Raw genomic sequence first — 26,881 nt, 5'->3', positions numbered from 1 at the left:
ACTGTTACATAAATATAATATCATAATTCATGATCTTATTCACTTTAGAACAAATGTGGTGATGTTTGAATTGAATTTTGATAGATCTTAGGAGATTAACAGTTGGATAACCTGAGGGAGATTCCTCTGGTAAGCCACGTGGCCTTAAATCAGTTGCCTTAACAGATCAGATTTTTCCAGGCTGTATATTCATTATGATCACCAAAATACCCACAAAGAGATAGTGACTTATATCATGTACATTAACTCCTAAATCATCCCTGTCTGATAAATGGTTCACTGATGTAAATGACAACTGTATTTTGAACAACACAGAAGAACCATATGAATTTACTATAATTCCATGTTTGTCACATTAACCTGTAAAAGAAAACAAGACTTTTACATGTATAAGTACTGTCTAAAACATACTATCTATGGTCTTAATTTGATTTTTTCCCAAGCAGTTTCAGTTTTCATGGACAAATTTCCAGCTGATTAGAATTTTCTTTTCTCAGAATTTTGTTCTAAATTTTTCAGAATTGTTCTGAATGTTTTCTCAGAATTTTATTTTGTTTTTCTAGATGCTATCATATTTTATAGAAATCTGTTCTTCTCTGTATATTGTAAGTATTCTAGATCTAGAATAGATCTAGCTCAGAAGTGGGAAAATTAAAGGATTAAAATCATTCTGAACATGTTTAAAATTTTCAATTTACCTCTTATCTACAATTACTAAAGCAATCAATTTGTCAATTGAATATAATGTCCTTGGATTTTTTTTATTACAGGAATCTCTCTGTAATGACTTACTTGTTATATCTTACCCATATTGTTTCTCTGAAGTTTACTATTTCTGACAAAGCTAGATCAAGTTAATGAAAACACAAATCCTTTAAAGAAATCCTAATAAGATGAACTATAAAAACTGAAGAGCTAAAAAAAAAATAACTTCCATACAGTTATTTCCGAAAACTTCTGAGGATCCAATGAGAATAGTCTTGTCCAACCAATATTATACAGGATATATTTTAAAACAATCTGTGTCCATCCCCAAAAATATTTTCTAAAATTCTATTTTATTGTATGTAGATTAAATATTCCTAATGACTTTTTTGTTCATAATTTTCTGTTACATCTACAGATTTATGATTTTGGTTCACTGAAGACATAGCACATCATGTTTAAATATATAATTATAGAACAATATAATAGCAAAATTAGAGTGGCTATATTTGAGAATCATTTAATTAATTTCTTTGTTTGATAACATAGAAAATATAAGGATCCTTGTTAGAATAATATACAGGTAAATGTAATAATGTGTATTTTCTTGCTAAAAGTTACTTTTTACATTTGTATTTTGTTATCTAACATACAAACAAAAAACCTGCAATACTCAAAACTGAAAATATGTAGAATTATAAACTAGTTATAAAGTGAACAGCCATATAACCACCACACAAACAAAGAAAGGGAGGATTTTCTGCCCACTGAAACCTCCAAGTGCCCTTTGCAGATTGTAATTTTCAGCCTCTCCCAAACAAGTAGCAAATATACTGACTTTTGTGACAATAATTTCTTTGTTTTGCTTTATAGATTTCTCTAAATAAAAGCTTTATTGAAGACAACATATGCTTTGATTACATTTATATAAAGTTCAAAATTCATGCTTTTTTGCATTAATATTTATCTTCAAATACTGTCTTCCTCATTAACTCATCAAAACTACATTTTGGTCTAGAAGGAATAGCGAAATAGCATTCTTGTTTTAGTCACTTCTTTGCATATTTAATCACAGAAAGGTAATATTGAACTCTTGGTAGCAATAAGTCCAGCTGCTTTTATTTGAAAACTTATGCATAATAAGAATTTATGTTCATAAAATGCTCTGGAGGCAGAAGTAATAAAACCAAATTGACTAATGCAAGCACTAATTTGTCTGCTTTAAAAAATATTTAATGTAAACATACATTAGAGAAATTGAAGAGTATTTCTGAAGTTAAAGTCAAAATCATATAAACCATAAAAATAAACCAAATCTTCAAAACTATATTTGTTTCCTTTCAAATATATATATTTATGTTTAACCTCTGCACTGTTCAGTAGAAATTCAACTCTGCTTTGTGAATTGAACAGATCACCTGCCTCCTTTCTCTTTTTATTTTTTTTAAATTTTTTTCAGTCTCTTCATCTATAAATAGGACTAATACCCTTCACAGGGTTATTACAAAGGTCAACATTTCTCTACTAGTACAGAATGCCTTCACTCTGCACTAATGCCCATGCCTTGTGCAATTCCCATGCAACTGCTATATTGCGGTACATTGAGCTCCTCTGAAAGAGCCACTCTTTCTCTTTCTTCTGGGCTTTTGAATGTCTTGTTTCCTCTTTCTGAACATTCCCCCTCCTCTCTTCTCTTGGCTAACCCTATTCATCACTCAGGTCTCCATGTACATGCCTCATCTTGCAAGGAGCCTTCTCTGACACTACCACCACCACCTCCCCGCAAGTGTTCAACTTTGGGCTCCAGTAGCACTCCATGCATTGTGTCTTGGTCTCCGGGCTTTTAGAGAGCAATTGCTGTCTCTTCCATCCACCATGGTATATGTGCAGTGCCTAACACAGGGCTTGGATCCCCAGAAGGGCACTCTGTCCCCTGCATCTGTTATACAAGGTATTTAGGTGAGGGAAAGCATGAATGTCTGTATAAATAAAAGATACATTAACACAAGAGTTGTTATTTCAGAAATATGAAGGGCCAGTTCATGAACATAATTTCTCTTGAAATATTTGTAGGTAGGGAAGAGGAAGAACCCTTTTTCTGGGCGGCATACAGGTGATAGTTCTGTCAATGCAGAATCATCAAAAGACTATGCTATCAGAAACCTGGCTCTTGGGGAGAGGTATGAGGCACTGCTTGACGTCAGTCCTGCCCTCTGGCCTTGTTCCTACTCTTAGTTGGCAGAAGCAACACCTGCCCTAAGACTTCATCTGCTAGAGAACTCTCTCAACACTTACCTGCGTTGGTTAGAAAAAAGCCAATATCCAGCTAGTGCAAACATGGAAGATGGATACTTCTGCTTTCCTCACACTCTTGGTCACATTGATCAAAATTGAGGCAGTTTAGTGTTTTTAATTGATTAAATGAAGTCATGAAGCTGAAATTACAGGAAATCCTGTGAGATGCTCTGAAAGCAATATTCATGGAAATGAAGATGCTTAACATCCCTTCTACTTAATATCTTCATAGATACATATAGAAAGGCAGTAGGGACTAGTTGATAAAACTGATGAAACCTTTGGGAAACCTGATTACTCTTCTAGACTATGCAGTAGGGGGACTATCAGATTATATCAGCTTCTCCCTAGACTGGAGAATTAGAAAGATTAACAAAAGGCAAAATTGTGTTTTCTTAGTTTATTTTTGGCCAAGTGAAATTAGAAGACATTTGAAGTAAAATGAAATAATATCCATAATTTTAATGAATTATCTATAGTAACAGAGTAAAATTGAGTTATATCTAATAGTTGTAGGATTTTCAATGCACATGGTTTGATTTTTAGTAAAAAAGAAAGATCTTTAAATGCACATTAGGGGAGGGAGGCAGGAGAGGAGGAGTGGAAGGAAAGTAGAAGAAGGAGAAAAGACGAAGGGAGGGAAAGTAAGAAAGAGAAAGAGACAGAATGTGAGGCAAGAGTATGGAAGAAAAGAGGAAAATGCACACTCTTTTGTTATGAATATATACACGGTTTTCAGTGGTATACAAAGTTAGCATCAGTATAAATTATCAAGATTGACTGATTATACTGACCATAATATTTTTACAATCTTGCAAACAATACTCTAGCTTTACTTTGCAGAATTCATGTAATATTCTTGGACTCGACAGGCTTCTGCTGTTGACTGGGGAGTGTTTTATATCTATCAGAGGCCTGATTAAGCTTATTCTTTGCCGAAGAGAATAAAAGCTAAAGGCTATAATTTGTTTGTATTTTTTTTAGTACATTTTCCTTTTAAAATCCAGAAGTCTAGCGGTTTTACTGATGGATTTTCAAAGACACATTAATATCACAAGAGTATTACAAGGAATCTTCCTTCACAAAATGTAGATCCTTTTAGTTCTAAATTCTGTTTAATATTTTGGTTTGGTAGTTCCAAAAACTTCTTAAACGTATTCTGAAATTGGTAGTATTGAAAGTCTCTTTACTATTATTTCATTTGTAATTATAGTCAAAAATTCTCCTGAGGTGATAAATACAAGATTCTATCCTAATAAAATCCTATTAATATAGGTATATAAATATTTTATTATTTCTATCTTTCATTATTTCACAAATCTCTTTTGAAAGCCAAATTCGATAAAATATAAAGCATAAGTTTGGATTTGCTCATTTACTTTTGTTTCAGAAATCTCATTTTGCCAATAATGCAGTCTATAGTATTCTCATGTTCAAGTCTCAGTAATGAGAATTGAAATCACAGGCTTGTAACAGGAACTTTGAGTGTTGTTTCTTCTACCCGAAGGAACATCAGAAGTAAATGAGAAGTAACACCTTTGCATACAAAGAAGGCTTCAGAAAATATTAGAATGAGCAAAGATTTGATTTATTTATACAGAATTAGTCTCAGCATCAGGTGTACATTGAAACTGCTAGATGTGCTCAGCAGGAGCAGAATTCCACAATGAAATCAAAATAACATAAATATGCATTCCTAGTAGAGTGATAGAGATGCAGAGTATGAGGATCTTCTCTGGCTTTTCTCCCTTAGAATCACTTGATTGCTGAAAATTGACATTGCCTATTTCTAGGCTGTCCAAAACAAAATCAGCAGATATCAGTTTTCCATATACTTCCTCTATCCACTGTCATCACTACTATGCACTACCACAGTAACAGACATCCTTTAGGTGTTACATGTGCTCGTTGATTTTCCAAACACAACAAATCAGTTTGCAAGAGAAACGGGTTGTAAACCTAAAGACTATAATGAACTCAGAAACAAATAACGTCATTGTGTAGTATTAAATGCTTAAAATTGTCATCATTTGAGAGTCTTCTAATATATTTTCATTGATTGAATCAATGTGCTTTGAAAAAAAAAAGTGAATTCTGTAAATTGCCTTTTAAGTCTCTTTAACATTGCTTTTTCACGTTATCACATGTACGTCTTAGATTATACAGATGAACGGGAAAACTGTGCACTACATCTTTCCTCATGCAAGGATAAAAATAACAAGAGACTCCAAGGATCACACAGTTTCAGGTAAAGGAAATCAAATAATCTAGTTCTTTTCACTTTAATGTCGCACTGAGATATGTATTTGAATTTCAGTTTAGATGACTCATTAAATTTTAGAAAACACCACTTTTTATGTCAAAAGTTGTGTATTGGAAAATTTCAAAAAATAAGCAGGCTGTGCATTTGAATATAAAAGACAATAATGGCATAATCATTCGTATGATACATTACTAAATGGCATATATATTTAGATCATTCTATTAATTATCTTCATTTTTAAAAAAGTGCATGACATTACAATTCTACGTAATTATTGCACTGTTGAGTAATATGGTCATAGGACCATAAAACATTCTTACACAGAAAGTAGAAAACTAACTTGAATTTTTCTAAAGAATAGATTCCCCTATACCTTATCAATTTGAAGATTATCAGTTTTGCTGATTTTTATTTGTTTGTTTTCTTCTGTAAACCAAACTTACGACAGAAATTTTAACCTTGTTACTTTGAAATACTTTGGACTCCCAGAAAATAACACAGTCAGTTCTTTTGCCCACCCTTTACCCAGTTTCACTAATGTTAACATCTATCTAACCACAAAAAATGATCAAAACAAGAAATCAACATTTTTATGATAGTACTGAAATGTCTACAAGCCTTATCCAAATTTTGAGTATCCCCGCTAATTTTTTTTTTTTTTTTCTGGTGCAGAATCTAATCCAGATCTCAAGTTGCATTTAGTTTACAAATAAAAAGTTCTCTTATATTTGTGAGATGGAAGTATAAATTTTCTCAAAGTTAATAAATTTTTAAAATATGAAAATTACCTACATTCTCACTCAAGTATTTCCCTATATTCTCACTCTTTGTTTCATAGACACCGTACATCAACAGAAAATATTCATGAATATATATGGATATATGTATAAGTGGTATATCTAACATGGCCTATGTGTTGGAGGGCTTTTTCTTTAAGGACTGATAGAGAATAAAAAAGAGGTATTTCTTCAGTGTTCTTGTTGTTCCTTGCAGATTTTAGACCTTAGAGAATGTAGATGCGGAACAGGTTTTGCTTTGAGCAATTGTCCTCTCTTTATTTTCATAGAGAATGAATTGATTTAGAGCCTAATATTGTTGTTTTTCTTTTAAGATTGGGTAATTTTTCTTCTGCCAGAGATAGATAATTCAAACTGTCAAGATTTTATTGCATGCAGACTGTATTTTAAGTACTGATGAACATTCCAGGGATGAGACTTAAAATCCAAGGACTCTTTTTGTAGAAATAACTACCTGCTACAAACTATTTCAGTTCCCTCCAGCTCATAAAGCAAAACAACATAATACTTTCTAGCAATACCAAAATTATTTTTTTCAGGGAGTACAACAAAAATCTTCAAAACATTTTTAATAAATCATCAGGACTCTATATCAATATGTCTGTTTTCTAGTTGTATTACTATTAATATACTATGTCAGAGTAATTATCCCTTCAACCTTATCATTTTTCTTTTGCAGCTTATTTTAATTTTTCTTTTACTACAATTAGAAAATTTTTTAAAATTTGTTTTCTTTTACTACAATTAAGAAAATATAATAATTCTTATTTTAAAATATAAGAATAACAGAAATAAGAGCTATTGATTTCTTGTTATAAATATTCTAGTCTGAAAACTAAATTCAGTTTCCTCTGTATATAGATTTTGCAAAATGAGAAAAGAGCATTATAGGTTTGAACGGTAAATTTACTAGAGTATTATATTATCTCTCTTCAAGCTCCTTTTTATTTTGATATTTGCCTAAAGTAATAATAAAAATATTTTCCTTGTTGTATTTACCCTGCGTTACTACTGAATATATTTTCCATGTATCCGGTGGCACGATCTCATTCTAAAGTAAACGTTTTGAAGCAATTTGTATTGTCTTCAGATAAGTCTTTAAGTACCTGAAAGGGATTTAAATACATGTATATGCAAGACTAGAACCAGAAATGGCAATTTTTAGCAAACAGCCTCCAGCAATTTGAGGTTAGTAGGCAAACCCTGGCATAGAGCATTTACACTCCTGGCTAATCTCTGTTATTTGCTGGTCTACCAAAAGCTTAGTATGAGTGACAAAATGTTTGGTGACACTAAAGTTATTCGTAGCTATCAGTGTCATTTTTATGTTAATGTTTTCATTAAAAATGGAATATATCTTTTAGAGATACATACTAAAATATTTACAGATGAAACAATGTCTTGTGTGGAATTTGCTTCACAATTAGCTGTGTAGAGAGTGGTAAAGAAATAGATGGGACAAAACTGACCATGATTTGATTAATTGTTGGAGCTGGAAGATCAACCACACTGGGTTTTATTATAGTCTTGTCACTACTTTTTTATATGCATGAAATTTTTCATAATAAAAAATAATTAAATTCCTGTTTGTCTCTTACATTTAGAGAAAAACAGCAGTGTCCAATAGCTTCATCAATAGTGAAAAAGCTATCTAAGCTAATAATTTAACTGCCTTTGTCAAAAAGGTAAGGATATAGTCAAGGAAGGAGAGAAGAATAAAATGTAGTATTTCTGCTCTCCTAAACAGAGGGGGAAATTGTCGTTAGTAAATTTTCATTTTAGTTATATAAACCCATCAAAAATAGAAATAATATATCTTTTTTAGTATTTTAATAGACCATTCTAAATGGGTCTAGCATTAAAATATTTTATAAGAATTATATGAAACCAGCATACCTCACAGAAAAGGAAAAAATATATTTCTATTTATTGGAAGCAAAAGTAATTTCAAAATAGCAGAGAGGATTAGAAAGTTTTTTTTTTTTTCTTAATTCTTTCTACTATGTGGACCTGGGAACCCTCATGGTACCCAAGATTCTTTCAGGGGGTTTTCAAGGTCAAAATTATTTTCATAGTAATGCTAAGGTAGCATTTGCCTTTTGCACTCTTATTTTCCTGTGAATATACAGTAGAGTTTCTCAGAGATTAATTGATGTGTGACATCACAACAGACTGTATATAACAGATAAGAGAATTCAGCTGTCTTCTATTTAACTTAATATCAAGCAGATTTGCAATAATATAAAACAATGCCACCTTTCTCATAAATGTTTTGTTTTTAAAATACATTTTTTATTAAAAATGTGATTTATTTTAACATAGAATGAGTTTATTAATAAACTAATTTTATTTATTAATAAATTCATTAATAAATACTTTAAATTCTCAGTTTTAGTTTATAATACAGAAAACACACATAATTATAACCCATATAAACAAAAGCTTTTTGAGGTTTCTAATAATATTAAAAAATATAAATGGCTCCTTGGAACCAAAATGTTTGAGAAATACTTCTCTAAGGATCTTTATGGAGAAAGTTTAAAAAATTCTAAATAAGTTTTTATTTCTTCCTATAAAAAACTTACACAAATAAAGTATATTTTATAACTGCTTTTAAACTTATATTGAATTCATTTAAAAATTTTTATTCATTAATAGTTAACGAGAGAACACCCATGGTGTGATTTACATTGTGTTGGTTGCTGTATTACTAGAATGAATCCAACAAAGACCTTGATCTACAAATTACTCATACTTTAGTAGGAGAATCTGAAATGTGAGTAATTATTACAGTAAAATTTTAGGAACAACTGAGACAAAGCCAGGGAATTTATAAAACTTTACTTTTCATAGACGTATGATATATGTATGTGTGTACACACATATACATATGTACCATTATTTATAGTATTTTTATGATGTATGCAGAGGAAAATACATGCATACAATCTTCTATTAAGCGGCCTGTAATTTTTAGGAAATAGATACTTTAACTTTTTACCGTAAACTTCAAAGATTCTCTTATAGTTGTTGATCAGCAACCGTACAGTGGTTTTGAAAATCTCTATTCAAACAAGTAGAAGGCAGCAAAATGGAGGAAACAGGTCATGAGTTTTAGAATTAGAAAGACCTGAGTTGGAGTCCAGCTCTATCACTTATTTAAATTTTGAGAATAAGTTTGCTCAACCGTAAAATAAGCCCAGCTCTCTCTCTCTCACATAATTGCAGGTGCACCTAGCGCAAAATGTTATACTTACTATACACTCAACAAATGTTATTTCCCCTTCTCTTAGACAGAAGTTATCAGAAAAAAAGATAAAACGTAATGCTCAAGAAATGAGTCTCTTTTTTATTTAGAACTCGTCTTATGGCTCCAGAAACACAGCTGTTTGAAACAAGTCAAAGAAATTCTTCTGATTTTAAAAAAGATATTTGCTTATGTATAGTTCTGCAATAGACTGGCTCCATCTGCAAGGCTAGAAAGACTAATTAGGAAGTGCAATAGTGAAGAACATTAAAAATGTTTAGGTTCAAAAGACAGCAGTGTCTTCTATGGAAATAGCGGCTCATTTTCTATTCCTCTTTAGTCCACCATCTTCATGAGCTTTTAGAAACAGATAAATATAACAGATCTCATTGGATCTGAGTCGGTAGGAATACCATTGTGGATAGCCCTTTTTAAATTATTATTTCAACAACTTTACATATGCACGTTGTATGTGTACAAATCAATGACTTTTATAAATTTATGGAGTTGTGTGACCATCATCACAATTTTGTTTTAGAACATTTCGATCTCTGCAAAAAGTTCCCTTGAGTCTGATAGCAATAGCTACTTCCAACACTCCTCTCCCAGCCACAGGCAGGAAATTTACTTTATGTCTCTAAGTTTACCCTTTCTGGGCACTTCACATACATTAAATCACACAGTTTACAGTTTTGGTGTCTGGCTCCTTTCCCTTACCAGTTTTTTTTAGGTTTATCCATTTTGTAACATGTATCAGAAGTTTGCTATTTTTATTATTAAGAAGTGTTCCATTGTTTAGATTGTGTATATTTGTTTATTCATTGGATTTTGCCTGGCTTTTCTTAATATTTGCATACATGTTTTAATTTGGACATATGATATTTTTGTATGGCAGCCTAGAAGTGGAACTGCTGAGTTACACGGTAAGTTTCTTAACTATTTAAGAAACTGCCAAATAGTTTTCCAAGGTGAACATACCATATTGCATTCTCGCCAGCAGTGTGTAAGGATTCCACTTTCTCCATGTCATTGTCAACACTTGGTAATGTCTGTCTTTTGGGGCGAGTGTGGATGGTATCTCATTGTTATTTTTAGCTTGCATTTTCCTCATGACCTATGATAATGAGCGTATTTTCAGATTTATAAGCAAAGCATATGTATTCTTTGGTGAAATATTTATTAAGAAATTTTGCCCATATTTATTTGGGTTGTTTGTCCTCATACAGAGTTGTAACAGTTCTTTATATATTTGGATGTGTCTTTTATAAGATACATGGCATCCATATATTTCCTTCTAATCTGTGTGTTGTCTTTTATTTTCTTAAAGGTGTATTTTAAAGAAAAGTTTTAACATTTTAATGGAATTCAATTTATTGATTTTTTTTGTTTGTTTGTGAACCTTGCTGCTCTTGATAATGTATTAAGAGCTATCCCAAGGTCAAAAAGATTTTCTCTTGTGTTTTATACCAGAAGCTTTAAACATTCAGGTCAGTGACCTATTTTGTGCTGGTTTTTGTATATGGTATGAGGCTGAGATCCAGGTTCATTTTTTTGAAGCACTAATGGATATCTAATTATACAAGCACCTTTTGTTAAAAAAATATGTCCCCCATTGAATTGCCTTGGTATCTTTGTCAAAAATCAATCTACCATTAATACAAGAATTTATTTCTAGATTCTCAGTTCTGTACTGTTTGACTATATGCCTAACTGTTACACTCTTTTGCTTACTATATTGCTTTATATTACGTTTTGAAATCTGGTAGTGGAAGTCCTCCAACTTTTTTTTTTCAAAATTGTTTTGCCTATTCTTGATCCTTTTAACTTCCATATTTTTTTAGTACCAACTTACTGGGATTATGATAGAGTTTGCATTGAAATTATAGATCAATTTGGAGAGAATTGCTCTCTTACCAACATTGAGTCTTCTAATTCATTAACATGTAATACCTCTTCATTTACTGAGATACCCTTTCATTTTTTTCAGTAAAGTTTTATACTTTTCAGTGTACAAAACTAGCATTTCATTTGCTAAATGTCTCCCAAATTATTTTATTCTTCTTGATGCTATTGAGAATGCAGTTGTTTTCTTAATTTCAATTTTGGACTATTCATTGCCATTTTATAGAAATACATTTGATTTTTGTATATTGACCTTTTGGCTTATAATCTTGCTAGTGTTTTTAGTTCTAATAGTTTTTTGTGGAGTTCTTAGGATTTTCTACATGCAAGATTATGTTATCTGCAAGTAAAGACAGTTTTACTTGTATCATTCCAATGGGGATCTTTCATTTTTGTCCTTATTGCAATTGCTAAAAGTGTGGTACAGTACTGAACAGAGTAGTGAGAGCAGACATCCCTGCTTTGTTCCTAAAGGACATTAGTGACTCGTTGTGATAACAGTGCAGGAACTGTACCACCTGCTATAGAATTCCTTCCTCTCTTCCCATTTAATACTCACTGGAAGGAGTTTTATTGGCCTAAAATTTTAAAAATCTGAGCAGAAGTATTTAAGAACAGCTTTAAAAGCAAACAATAGCTAGTCAGAGTTTCCGCTTCCTTTTGTTAATCAATGGAGATCTCAAATCCTGGCAATATGAATAGGCATTGAGTGAATTATGTTTTCATATTTGGAAGAGGATAGGGAGTTTACATACATGCATGCATACATATATACACAGCAAATAAACCCTCATACTCACTATGTTTTATATTTCAATAATTTTTAATGGAAATGATTACATTTGTGATAATTGCTTTATTTACATAGTTTGGTCAGTCATTATGTTGTCCCAATATGCAACCAAAGAAATTATGTATGCAGAATCCTAAGAAAGCGAATGAAAATCTTAAATATGTTAAAAAGATATGAAAATAATTATACTGTTTACTTTGCACTTGCATATTTTCTATTCACTTCTGAAATAATTTGAAAGTCTAACCATTTCCACCAAATACTGATATCATTCTCCTCCTTTTTTTCTTACTTATGAGTGTTTACAGAGAAAATCCACAAACTTAGAGGTGACTTAGATAGATATGTGTATTCAGACTTTAGATGGAACCTTCTAGATGGTAAGAATAGTTCTATATATCTTACCCAGTATTTCTCAAAGATATGATCAGCAAATTAGTTTAAAAAAATACCTCCATGTTCCATAGAATATGTTCCACAGTCAATAAAAATACTGAAACAAAAATTTAGCTACCTTTTTTTTTTTTTTTTTGCGGTACACGGGCCTCTCACTGCTGTGACCTCTCCCGTTGCGGAGCACAGGCTCCGGACGCGCAGGCTCAGCGGCCATGGCTCACGGGCCCAGCCGCTCCGCGGCATGTGGGATCTTCCCGGACCGGGGCACGAACCCGTGTCCCCTCCATTGGCAGGCGGACTCTCAACCACTGAGCCACCAGGGAAGCCCTAGCTACCTTTTTTAACTGTTAAATTTACTTGAAAAATTTTCAAATAATATAGGATTACAGAAAGTAGAGTTATGATAAACAAAGGCCTATCTTTCACTTGCCCACTGTAAAAAAATAAATAGTTCATATTGAATATAGATTCAACCTTAATTTAGCTATGAGGCAGATACGGGAAAAGCCTGTGGCGACCACTCTGCTTCCAAGAACTTGCAAGACACTTGAAGAAGTGGAGCTAATACATAGGAAGCAATGAAGATGACACTGTCTAATGAAAATTAAATTATGGCACAAACCACGGGTACATGTTTGTACATGTACAATTTTTGCACGGCATATCTTCATTTGCTCAAAGAATTTTATCAATGGGATGTGGAGAACACATCTTTCCCCATTTTCTCATGAAGATTTTCATTTCTTTTTCCTCTTTTAGAGATCTATAAGGGAAACATCCCATCTGGCTTTCAGCTACCAGTAGCTAAATGGCTAAATGCATGTATCATTTTCAACTGTCTTCTTTGTATGTATATGTAAAATGAGTGTGTGGGGGGGGGGGCGTGTGTGTGTGTGTGTTTGTGTTGTGTATGTGTATGTGTAGATAGCTGGATGGACGGATGGATGGATAGACAGAGCGATCGATCCTCAGTAAATTATGGTAGTAGTGAAAAGTAAAAAGATGAAAATAAAAGCCATCGTAATTTGACAACTTATATTCTCTTTCCTTTTTATCTTGTTTATACTCATGTATGCACACAGTAAAAGTTAGGAGTATATTGTAAAGTAGTTTATATACATATTTTTAATATAGCGTAAATTGCCTAACAAAGACATTTTCCTGTGACATGAAAAGTTCTTCGTAAACATAAATTTAATTACTTGTTTTTATCATGTTTGTAGATATTTAATCATCTACATCAACCATTCCTCAATTGTTGGACATTTGTGCTGTCTTCCCCTTTTCAGTATTATAAATGATACCACAATACCACAGTGAAAAAATGCTGCCATGATATTCATTATTTCCTTAAAATATATAGGCCACATGGGGGTTTTACTTAGTAAAAGAGTAAACAACCAGCTGTGGAAGGCCAACATTTTAGTATCAAAAGGTTGGACTGCCCCTGGTTCTTGAAGGAAGATATGATTGACTTGGTTGAATAATTTCCTCGACTTGGAGGAAACTCAAACCCAGATGCTCAGGGATAAGCAGAAATTGTACTTGATCCCCTTGATAAGGAGGGCTGTTTGGCTAGGGGTCGTTATATCTACCAGAGTAGGGAGGGGATCTTATGGTTAGACCATTTAAGACCCTGCTAATTTGACCAGTTCATGAGGCAGCACATAATACTGAGTCTTAATTTTAGGCCTTAGACCATAATTAGTGCTGTTTTTTTCTTTTCAATGACTTTATCATTGCAGGAAGACAGATTATTTTTGTTTGGGTTTTTCTTTATTTTTTTTCCCATTTTGTTTTGATAGAACACAGAGTACATAAAAGGAACCAAAGTTAGGGCCAGAATCTCATGGTGGACCAGACAAGTAAAGAATCTGAATTTAATTTGATAGGTGGTATGGGTATCATTGAAATCATTGAAGCATGATTTTGTCTTGTTTGCTTCAAAGCTGAATTCTGAAGCTTAACCATAATCAAATAAGTTGCACCAGGTGATCAAATAAAAATGTTTGATCACTTTATTTGAGACTGCACTGCTGTCCTCACATGTGGTATATAAAATAAAAGGGAACTGAGGCAAAAATGTGGTAAACTCTGATCCAGGCAGTTGTTATAAATTATAGCTGACATACACTTAACATGCCTCCGATATTATTTACATGAACACTTCATGAGAAATCTTTTTTTTTAAGGCCAAGTCTTAGAAAGTTAAAACAATTTTGTCATATCTTCTGTTTCTTGTGGGACGTGAAGAAAAAGTGTCACTGTCCATTTGGGAACATGTGTGTTCCATAGTAACTGCTGCAAGTTCTGGGAAACTGAACAGACTCTGCGAAGGTGCCTTGATCCCCAAATTTCTACCTCCCCATTCAGGATGGCTTTTCCTCTTTCATTCTTAGCAACAGTCCAAATTATGTATGACATAATTTCTTGCAAGCCTCTCAAATTATTTTTAGGAATAAACAAAGTATACAACTATAGAAATAAAATACTATTTGGACTGAATCTCTTCTAAAATCACGGTTTCTTCCTGGTGCATCTTAGTGAAAGCTTGTGTGCATTTCCTTAGTGACAAAGGAAGTATCTACTGTCAGGACTAGTTCCTCATTCACATCATCACTTCTCCTGACATCTGTCAAGATAAATATTGCTTGTGGAAGTGTGTTCCTGCTAAGGAAGTGACATTATAGGCTATGCTTCTAACTGGAGATACAGGAACATATTTTTCTGTTTTTCTTAATAAAGCAAAATTAAAGGAATTAATAATTGATTCTGTGAGGATATGGTGAAGACATTCAAGATGTTTAACCTACAGGTTAAGGAGGATAAATTGGTGATGCTAATGTTAAATATAAGGGTATAAATGTAAAATGTATATGAATGGGCCATGGAAAGTAGGTAGTAAGAAGTGAGATTAAGTTAAAGGAGAAAGGATTTATACTGATCTTCTAGAATATTTTCTTGACAATTAGAGCGATGAGCAAAGTTATATAGAAAGAACAAGGACGTGGGACTGAAGAAGAAAATGTGCTCTAATATTAGCTTTTTTACTTGCTAGCCAACCTAGGCAAGTTTCTAACCTTCCTTAGTCTCAGCTGCTTTGTCCTGAAATGGTATGGATAGTAACTAACATGAAAAGTTATAGAGATGATTAAAAAACACAAAAAATAGTATAAGACAAATAGGAGAAACTCTAGAAATGTTAGTTGCTTTCTTTTTCCTTCTATCCTTGAAGATGATACTGAAGAGATTAGGAACAAATAATATATTAAATATAAAATAATATTGGCACAAGGTAGAGACACCAAATAGAACTCATTGGTTCAAAGTCATATATTTTGAGACACCTGACAACTAAAAGTTCAATAAATCTGATGTAGTAGAAAACTAGATGAAAATAAATAAAAGCAGCTAACTTTTTGTTTAAAGCACAATTTCAGTGGAATGTTTATTCTTAGCCTGGTCACCTAACAACATATAACATTTCTTCTCCATTACAGATAGTAGTAACAGTTTTTTAAATAGGGTAACGAATATAACCAAAATAATTTTATTAAATAACTCTTTAGTGAAAAATATTCCATGATATATACTGGACAGTAGAAGCTGTTGAACTTCATCGAATACCTCCTTCACCAAAAGCAAATTGATTTCAATGAGAGCAGGTTTAGCCTGTAGCCCAAAAATAATACGGACACCTGGATTTTATTTATAGTATCCCTAAAGTGACTCAGCAAATTCAGAACTTTTCTCTCCAAATCAGTTTCTCAACTACTCTATAATAGTGGTAATTATAATATTATTATGGTACCAGGCCTGTGTATACTTTCTTCTATATAGATTTGTATAGTAAGATATGTAAGTATTAACTACTTATTCATTTAACAGATATGTATATGCCATTCATCTTTTTAACACAAATGGTAAAATACAAAACTGATAAAATCTGTACTACTTAAAAAGTAACACTTTCATCTTTGTAATGTCTGATAAAGATATAAACAAGTCGTAGACGTTTATGCATCAATAGAAAAATGGAAATTATATTGATAAAATGAGCACAATCTGTCCCAACTGATCAGTTACAGCTTCAGATTAAATGGTACAGTATAATCTGCAAACTGCCTAAACCAGAAATGTTTCCTCTCCTCATTACTGACTGAGAGATACTGACTCCCCAACATTTTTTATATCTTGGTAGTTTTTCCTTTTAATGGCCTGACTGTGATGTCTCTCATCACTCTCCCTTCTGCAACTGAATGAGAATGGGAAGGGCTGGATATGCTGCTCCCACACCCACCCTGTCTGATTCCAAACCAGGTTCCCTGGCCCTAACCCAACAGGAGACTCATCACTAAGCCACTTATTTATTTGGACTAAGAGTTCGGGCTCCGCTTTAGCATTGCCATATATTAGGTGTTGCCTTGAGCACTTAACCTCACAAAACTTTATTTTATTTGTGTAAAATAGAGGGTTTCTTGTTTGTTCTTTTACTTTTAAGATTCATTGAGTTAATACACTTTTACAGACATTTTCTAAGAACAGAATACAATACGAATTTATTATTTTTAACATCACTGTCACTGATGCACCAGCCCCGCTTGGGGAAAATTAGGCATTTCAATTTTCATCCATCCATTATTCATTCAGTTATATATTTAGTGCAGCCTAGATGCCGTGTACTTGCTACATATATTATACCATAATCCCAGCATTGCAGAACTGACACACAAATCTCCTCCTCTTCATTTATGAAGGGCAAAACGTTATCTATTCATGGCCTATTCTCCCTTTATCTCCTACCCTCTATAGCTGCTCAATCACTGTGGTAGCTACTATAGACATAAAACGTTCCACAGGTTTTGCGACCAAGATAAGGCCCCTATATATTTTGTGCAGAGAATACAACTTTCACCTTTGTATCAATTTTCTATTCATGCGTAACAAGTTACCACAAGTTTAATGGCTTAAAACAACACACATTTAGTATCTCACAGTTTTCATGGTTCAAGAAATTAAGCATGGACTGGGTGCCCTGGTAAGGATCTCACAGAGCTGCAATCTATGTGTTGGCCAGGCTGTGTTTTGTTCTAGAGCTTGGGGATCTTCTTCCAGGGTCACGAGGTTGTTGGCAGAATTCAGTTCCTCCAAGTTGTGGCACTAAATTCCCCATTTTCTGGCAGGCTGTCAGCTGCGGACCAGTCTCAGCACTGGTCTGTGGGGCCCACTCAGTCCCCCTCACACATCCCAGTTTACTTTTTTCAAGGCCAGCAGAAGATTCATTCTAGTCTGCTGAGATGGAGTCTTACATAATATAATCATGGTGGTGACTATCACATCACCTTTGTCAGGTCCTATTGGTTAAAAACAAGTCACAGGTACATGGACTCAAAGGTACATGGACTCAAAATTATGTAGAAATAATTCACTGCGAGTCAATAGTGTATGTCTGCACAATCTCTATTATGTTCAGAAGTACAAAAGGAACACTTAATACTCTATTTTGAATTAGGATATTATTTTTCTTCCTACTATCTTTTAAGTAAAACTATCATTTGGGAAAGCACATCATAGCTTTACCCTAAAATAAGTGTAAACTATTTTCTTTCCAGTGACATCATAGGGTTACATAAGCATCTCCCAGTAACAACGTTTTTCTTTAACACATGTGGTAGATGACCCTACCCCAAGTCCTGGCCTGCCATCAATGAGATCAGTATCTAAACAAGTCACTATTAAAGCCATATCTATAAATTGACCCTGTTTTCTCACTTCGTAGCATCCACTTTCATATCAAAGAATCAGTTCATTTTGGACCCTAAGTACTGCTAAATGGAATAATTTTTTATTTAGATATAGTTGACATATTATATTACTTTCAGGTATACCTCATAATGATTCAGTATTTGTATATATTGGGAAATAATCATCACGCTAATTCTGTTAACATCCATCACCAAACACAGTTACAAATTTTTTTTTCTTGTGATAAAAGCTTTTAAGATCTACTCTCTCAGCAACTTTCAAACGTGTAATATTGTGTTATTAATATAGTCACCATGCTGTACATTATATCCCCATGACTTAATTTATTTTATAGCTGGATATTTGTACTTTTAACCCCCTTCGCTTATTTTGCATGCCCTCCCACCCCCTGCCTCTGGCAACTGCCATCTGTTCTCTGTATCCCTGAGTTTGATTGTTTTGTTTTTTTGGTTTTCTGTTTGTTTTAAGATTCCACATATAAGTAATGCCATGTAGTATTTGTCTTTCTCTGTCTGACTTACTTCACTTAGTACAGTGCCCTCTAAGTCCATCCATGTTGTTGCAAATGGCAAGATTTCCTTCTTTCTTATGGCTGAATTAATATTCCATTGTGTATATATACCACATATTCTTTATCCATTCATCTATAAATAGACAAGATAGAGTTTGCTTCCATATCTTGGCTGTTGTAAATCATACTGAAGTGAACACGGGGGTGCATGTGTCTATTCAAGTTAGTGTTTTCATTTTCTTCAGATAAATACCCAGAAATGGAGTTGCTGTATCATATTTAATTTATTAATTTTTAATTTTATGAGGAACCTCCATACTGTTTTCCATGATGGCTGCACCAATTTACATTTCCACCAACTGTGCACAAGGGTTCCCTTTTCTCCACACCCTCACCAGCACTTGTTATTTCTTGTCTTTGATGATAGCCAGTGTAACAGGTGTGAGGTGAAATCTCATTGTGATTTACATTTCCCGTATGATTAGTGATTTTGAGCACCTTTTCATGTACCTGTTGACCATCTGTATGTCCTCTTTGGAAAAACGTCTATTCAGATCTTCTGCCCATTTTTCAATCAGGTTGTTTTTATTTTTGTTATTAAGTTGGAGGCATTCTTGATATATTTTGCATGTTAACCCCTTACCAACTATATGATTTGCAAATACTTTCTCCCATTCAGTAGGTTGCTTTTTCATTTCATTGATGGTTTCCTTTGCTGTACAGATGCCTTTTAGTCTGATGTACTCCCATTTATTTATTTTTGATTTTGGTTGCCTTTTGCTTTTGGTGTCAGTCTAAAAAATCATCGCCAAGGTCAGTATCAAGAAGCTTACCACATGTGTTTTCTTCCAAGAATTTTATGGTTTCATTCAACTCTCTGATCCATTTTGAGTTAATTTTTATGTATGGTGTAAGATAATGGTCCAATTTCATTCTTTTGGGTGTAGCTGTCCAGCTTCCCCAACACCATTCACTGAAGAGCCTGTCCTTTCCCCATTGTGTATTCTTGGCTCCTTTGTTGTAATTCACCATGTTTGTCTGGGTTTATTTCTGGGCTCTCTCTTCTGTTCCATTAGTCTATGTCTGTTATGCCAATGCCATACTGTTTCAATTACTATAGCTTTGTAATATTGCTTGAAAATTAGCATGATGCTTCCAGGGAATAAATTTATTTTAATTGCCTTTTATAGGAGTATCGTGCAAACCCCTCAGATTTTGTCTTTATGCTTGTAGCTTTGCAATTGACTTATATAAGCTAAAATAAAGAAAAAAACCCTTATCTTATTGTGTGAATGAAATGTGCATTTATGATGTGGAAGTCCTGAGAACTACTCTTCATGAGAATTATTTCTGAAGCATTTCAGGAAGAGGAAATCCTATGCCCTTTTAGTAAAAATACTTTATCAGTACATACATCATCTGCCATTTGAAAGATGTTGCTCAACAAATCCACAATACCAGTGTCTTTTGATGTATATCCGTGACTTATCTTCCTTATTTCCCATGGCAATGGCCATTTCAGTCTTATGGCAGGCCAATTTGGACCCATCTCATCCAGTATAATGTAAGTGGGAATAGCATTTTATACATGCTATGAATCCCATGCAACATTTTTGCCTTAATATTATTCAAACTACAATAGAAAAGACAAGTGGTGAACTTTTGTTCGTGGAAATGTGAAATACGACGTTCACTTCAAATTCTTCATGTATGTTTACATATTTAAGACTAGGAAAAAGGATGTTATACAGAAGTTGGCTGGATTAGAAAAAGTTAATGGGAATAGATGAGTTTGTAATTTGCATGCCCAGACTTAGAGTTGGATTGTATTTGGCATGAATGTGGTGTTGCCATTTTGATGTTTCTGGAAACAGTCAAGTATGGATTGCTAATAAGGCAATTGATATACTTTGTTATATTTGTAGAAATGTTTTTCTTATAATGAGCGAAAGTAAGTAAAGTTAATAAATAAATAGTGAAATATTCTTTAGGTCTTCGTATTCAAGTATTAATGAATTAATGTACCATTTGATAAGACATGCAAAGGAAATGATTATGGACTTCTAATATAATTTGGTTTATTTTCCTAAATATTTACTTGGATAATTGATAACATTAGTCAGTGCAAGAGTGTAAAAATAAATTTTCACAGCCTTATGCAGGAATATAATTAACAAGAACTATAAAAATAGATTTAATTGAACTATCCTTTGGAGACTTTTTTATTATCCTTAGTACTTCATTAGCATTAATATGTATAGAGACAGTCTTTCTTCTTCTTCAGCCCAACTAATGACATGACTAAACTATGTGATGTATCTTCTTTCTGTAATAACTTTATTATGAATAATAAACTCTATTGATTTAAAGACTACTATTCATAAGATAGTATGTTCACTGATAAAAATTTTGCTTTTCCTTGATGCTTAGATGTAGAACATGATAGTGTTGAAATGAGACAAGTATTTTAGTTTTGTCCACACTTAATGCTCTAATTATAACATCATAATATTTTCATGTTACTTTAATAATAGAAATGACATTTTTGTAAGACTTTAAAATATCAGAGCTTTTAATGTAACATGTTAATAAACATGTAAAATTAAAGTAGATTTAAACTGCAAATTTAAATGCAAATGTGAAGATTTTTGCTTAGTATGCTCATGTTTATTTTATGCACAGCTTATTTTTTAATTTTTTTATTTCAGCTTTGTCAAGGTATAATGGACTTATAAAATTATAAGATATTTAAAGTGTACATCGTGGTGATTTGATTTATGAATACATTGTGTATGAGACTAAGTTCTACTTTCTTGGCAGATTTAAGATTCCATGCTTTCACTGCAGGGGGCGTGGGTTCAATCCCTGGTCAGGAAACTAAGATCCCACGTGCTGCGCGGTGTGGCCAAAAAATAAATAATAAATAAAATACAGTGTTAGCAACTATAGTCACTAGTCAGACCTTTTCCAACTTATAGCTAAAACTGTATACCCTTTTACCAATTTCTCCCTATTTCCCCCATCCCCAACCTCTGGCAACCACTCTCTTTCTATGAGTTTGGCTTTTTTTCCCCACATATAAGTGATACCAAGCAGTATTTGTCCTTCTCTGTCTGGCTTATATCCCTGAGCATAATGCCCTCAAGGTCCATGCATGTTGTCCCAAAGGGCAGGATTTACTTCTTTCGCATGGCTGAACGGTATTCTATTGTATATATGTACCACATCTTTTTCCAGTCATCCATCAATGGATACTTATATTGTTTCCATTTCTTGGCTACTCTGAGTATTGCTGTAGTGAACGTGGGAGTACAGATATCTCTTCAATATCCTGTTTTCATTTCCTTCAGATATATACCTAGAAGTGGGATACATGGATCATTTGGTAGTTCTTTTTTAAATTTTTCGAGAAACTACCTTACTTTTTTTCATAGTGGCTGTACCAATTTACATTCCCACTAACAATGCACAAAACTGTTTTTCATAGTGGCTGTACCAATTTACATTCCCACTAACAATGCACAAGGGTTCACTTTTCTCCTCATCCTCGCCAATGCTTGTTTTTTCTTGGTAAAAGCCATTCTAACAGGTGTGTAGTCACATCTCACTGTGGTTTTGATTTGTATTTCCCTGTTAGTGATTTTGATCACCTTTTCGTGTACCTGTTGGCCATTTGTATGTCTTCTTTGGAAAAATGTCTATACATTTTCTCTGCCCATTTTTTCAGTTAGACTGTTTATTTTGTTTTTTGTTATTGAATTGTATGAATTCTCTATATAGTAATATATATTTTCATATCAACACCTTATCAGAAATATATTTGCAAATATTTTCTCCTATTCCGAAGGTTGCCTTTTTATTTTGATGGTATCCTTTAAGTCCCTTAATCTACCTTCATTCTTTTTCATGCTTTTTTCTTTTTACTCCTCTACTTGGGATGGATTCCACTGCCCTGTCAAATTCACTGATCCTTTCTTTCACTTCTCTAGTCTGCTGTTGAACTGGCCTACGAATTTTGCAGTTCGGTTACTGTATTCTTCAGCTCTGTAATTTCTGTTTGGTATGTCCTTATATTTTCTGTTTGTTGAAATTTACGCTTTGTTCAGGCATTGTTCTCCTACCTTGGTGAGCATCTATATGACCGTTATTTTAAACTTTTTATAAGTAAATAACCTATCTCTATTTCATTAAGATCTGTTTCTAGACTTTTATCTTGTTCTTTTATTTGGAACATATTCCTCTGTTTCTTCATTTTCCTTGACTCTCTGTGTTGGTTTCTGCACACTGGATAAAACAGCCACCTCTCCCACTCTTGATGGAGTGGTCTCATGTAGGAGATAAACATTATCATTCTGCCTAGCCCAAACTCTTGATTGTCTATCAAACCTATGTGATTGTACAAGCTGCCTTCTTTGTTCTCAGCAGCTCCCAGTAGTTGAGGGTATGCCAGGACCTGTTTTGATGTGGGTATTTTCTCATTCACCCCACGTGTAGGAGTTGCTCAGCTAGGTTCTGGATTGTTTCCAGTGGGAATTGCTCCATGTATAGCTGTATATTTCAATGTATCCATGAGACAAGGTGAGTTCAGGAGCCTCCTATGTTGCCATCTTGGACCAAAACTTTAGAACTGACTACATAATAGTATATTGATCCCATAATTATAAAATACATACACTTGAAAATACCAATGCATTTATTTATTTATTTATTTATTTTAAACATCTTTATTGGAGTATAATTGCTTTACAATGGTGTGTTAGTTTCTGTTTTATAACAAAGTGAATCAGTTATATATATACATATGTTCCCATATCTCTTCCCTCTCGCGTCTCCCTCCTTCCCACTCTCCCTATCCGACCCCTCTAGGTGGTCACAAAGCACCGAGCTGATCTCCCTGTGCTACGCGGCTGCTTCCCACTAGCTATCTATTTTACATTTGGTAGTGTATATATGTCCATTGGCACTCTCTCACTTTGTCACAGCTTACCCTTCCCCCTCCCCATATCCTCAAGTCCATTCTCTAGTAGGTCTGTGTCTTTATTCCCGTCTTGCCCCTAGTAGGTAAGTCAGAAAGAGGAAAACAATTACCGTATGCTAACACATATATATGGATTCTAAGAAAAAAAAAAGGTCAATGCATTTAAATCCTAAGGTTCATCCTAAGGTTATCAAGATACAGTAATACTTTTTCTTAGTGATTTTGTTACTTTTTTGATAGAACTTCTCCTTTTTTATAAATGTTTCCTATATATTTTAATGGATTTCAGAAATTCAGATTTCCCTATAAGACTTCCTTAACCACATTTATGCTTATATGGTGTGAAATTACTCTAACTTTTTGTGATCTCCCTTCCTAAAGCTCCTATGTTCATTATAGTAACTGTTGGCCTCTCTACTCTGCCATACTGTGAACTCAAGAGCAAGACCAGTGCATTTTCATGGCATCTAACTGAGGAAGCATTTTAGCAATGTTTCTAGATGGACTAGAAGCAGAGAAGAAAATAAGTTTATGTTGATAAAAATTTGTAAAAGTTGAAAACAATGATAATATAAATACCAGTTATCAAGGACCATTTAGATTTAAGCATTTCAGTTAAAAATTAATGTTGCTTCTTGAGTTTATCAAATCTTTTATTGGCATTCTGCTTTTTAGATTTGAGCTGAGGTGTTTTATCTTTATAGAAGTGTCTTTATTCGTTTTATCTGCATTCAGCACATAAAATATCAAAGTTTCCCTGGTGGCGCAGTGGTTGAGAGTCCACCTGACATTGCAGGGGACGTGGGTTCGTGCCTTGGTCCGGGAGGATCCCACGTGCCGCGCAGCGGCTGGGCCCGTGAGCCGTGGCCGCTGAGCCTGTGCGTCCAGAGCCTGTGCTCCACAACAGGAGAGGCCACAGCAGTGAGAGGCCCACGTACCACAAAAAAAAAAAAAAAACTACAACTATATAAGCGTTAAATCAAAATGTCCAGATTTAAATTCTTAGAAATTGTGTAAATTACATTCGTACTTGTGACATCCAAAGTAGGATACAAGCAACTATTGTAAAATAAAGAAAAAATGTTATTTTTCCTGGGGTGTTATTTTCTACCTTGCTTTTTCTTTCACGGATTTTTAATATTTCTATGCTACTTTATTGTATATGTGAAAAACAGTGGGAGCCACCATAGCAACATCAACAAGAGGAAAAGTAATTTTTGAAAATTTACTATATGCCTGAGTAGTTTCTATATACAGTTGACCCTTGAACAACAAGAGTTTGAACTGCATGGGTCCACTTATATGCAGATTTTTTCAATAGTAACTACTGCAGTACGACCCAGTCCATGGTTGGTTGAATCCAGGGATATGGAACCAAGTATACAGACGAACCTTGTCTACGGCAGGCTGCTATAAGTTATATGAGGATTTCGTCTGCGCAGAGGATCAGCACCCCTAATCCCCATGTTGTTCAATGGTCAACTGTATATCAAATATCATTTCTCATAGTATTTTCATGGCTATATATTACTCCCATTTTACCAAAGACACTGAAGCTTATAAAGTATATTTAGAAAGTTTTGAATTCACTAGCATGAAACTGTATTTTACAAAATTAAATAATTATTGTGTCATGCTACTTTATTAAGATAGATATGATTGTAATTTCCTATCACACATCCTTTACTACAGGGTTTTAGAATGTACTCGGTCACTAAAAATCAAATGACATGAAGGACCCAGCTACTTAATCCTCAAGACAATGTCATCTACAGAATGAAACTATAATCAATTTTTAAAAAATAGTCACATGTTAATTAATAGATTTTGAAGTTCTACTTTGTAGCTATACCTTTACAAGGTATAACAATTCTCTTTGTAGATTCTAAACATATGGCTGCACCATATATTATATAGTGCTGAAATTATTTTTATGAGCTACATTTATATTCTAATTTTTAAGCTTAAAAAGAAATAAGTGGGACTTCCCTGGTGGTGCAGTGGTTAAGACTCTGCGCTCCCAATGCAGGGGGCCAGGGTTCGAGCCCTGCTCAGAGAACTAGATCCCACGTGAATGCCGCAACTAAGAGTTCGCATGCCACAACTAAGGAGCTGGCGAGCTGCAGCTAAGGAGCCCACTAGCTGCAACGAAGGAGCTGGCAAGCCACAACTAAGGAGCTCTTGAGCTGCAACTAAGAAGCCCACCTGCTGCAACTAAGGAGCCCATGTGCCACAACTAAGAAGCTAGCAAGCCGCAACTAAGGAGCCCGCCTGCCGCAACTAAGACCTGGCAAAACCAAATAAATAAAATAAGTAAAATTTAACAATTAAAAAAAGAAAGAAGTAAGACCCATGTCTTACTTGGTAAGACTCTTATACTTACCAAGTAAGACTCTATATACTCCACTATAGTCTAGCGTAAATTATGATAGATTTTGATATAAGGCAACGTCTTGAAACTATGGCTTTACACTAAGGAAATCTCATGAATCATTTTTTGGGATCTCAGACTGACCATGTCTTAAAACTGATATGGTTATACTGACTACTTAGAAATTCAGTATCTGTGTGGGTTTTATGAAATCTTTAATAAGTGATGAACTACAACTTGTGAGTGATTCAACCATGGAAAGTGAAACCAAACCTTAGATTAAGAATCTAGTTTTATTTTTTTGGGTAAATTCCATGGAATAACCCTTTAAATATGACCAGCTATTTTTAAGTCCTCATTTTGTAATTTCTAAAATGTCTTAGTACACTAAAAAAAAGAAAAAAAACTAGGCTAACCTAATTGAATGAAGAGTGGCTAATAACTTTTCTTCATCTTCTACCCTTTATTAATATCTATCTCATGTCTTACTGTAGAATCAGTCCTGGTGAATCTTTAAAGGCTAATGTCTAAGAAATCAACTGTATCCATGCTTAGTTGAGACTAAAAGTCATATAGTAGATGATAGTCTTCATTCATCCAGCTATGTTCAGCTTGTATCATCAATTAATCTCTACAAAGAACAGTAACACTGAACCAAGAAACTTGTGACAGAAAAGCTCCACAAGTGGAGCCAGAGAGAGCTAGTATCTTACTTAACTCTGACCCTTGACAACCCCTTGTAGAAGAACACAGTTAATTTGTTTCATTTTTGTTTTTGTTTTGAGGCTAAATCATTTTCCAGAACACTTGCTCTATTGTAAAAGTAGGTCTGGGGGGTAAGGATGGAGGTGGGGGTA

The 26,881-nt window shown here is 33.7% G+C and overlaps 1 protein-coding gene across 1 annotated transcript in view; it reads left to right on the top strand.

Annotated features, from left to right (window-relative positions):
- The window catches only part of PCLO (piccolo presynaptic cytomatrix protein), a 187,349-nt gene that overhangs the window by 44,025 nt on the left and 116,443 nt on the right, over nt 1–26,881 (top strand). Inside the window, exon 8 of the mRNA XM_007445653.1 lies at nt 5,158–5,248. Within this exon, the coding sequence (XP_007445715.1) occupies nt 5,158–5,248 (91 nt within the window). The remainder of the gene's footprint in view (nt 1–5,157; nt 5,249–26,881) is intronic.

The sequence above is a fragment of the Lipotes vexillifer genome, unplaced genomic scaffold (assembly GCF_000442215.2).
Source record: "Lipotes vexillifer unplaced genomic scaffold, Lipotes_vexillifer_v1.1 scaffold3006, whole genome shotgun sequence".
NCBI lineage: Eukaryota > Metazoa > Chordata > Mammalia > Artiodactyla > Lipotidae > Lipotes > Lipotes vexillifer.
Note: the sequence above shows the minus strand (reverse complement) of the source record. Positions and strands in the feature narration are given on the sequence as shown.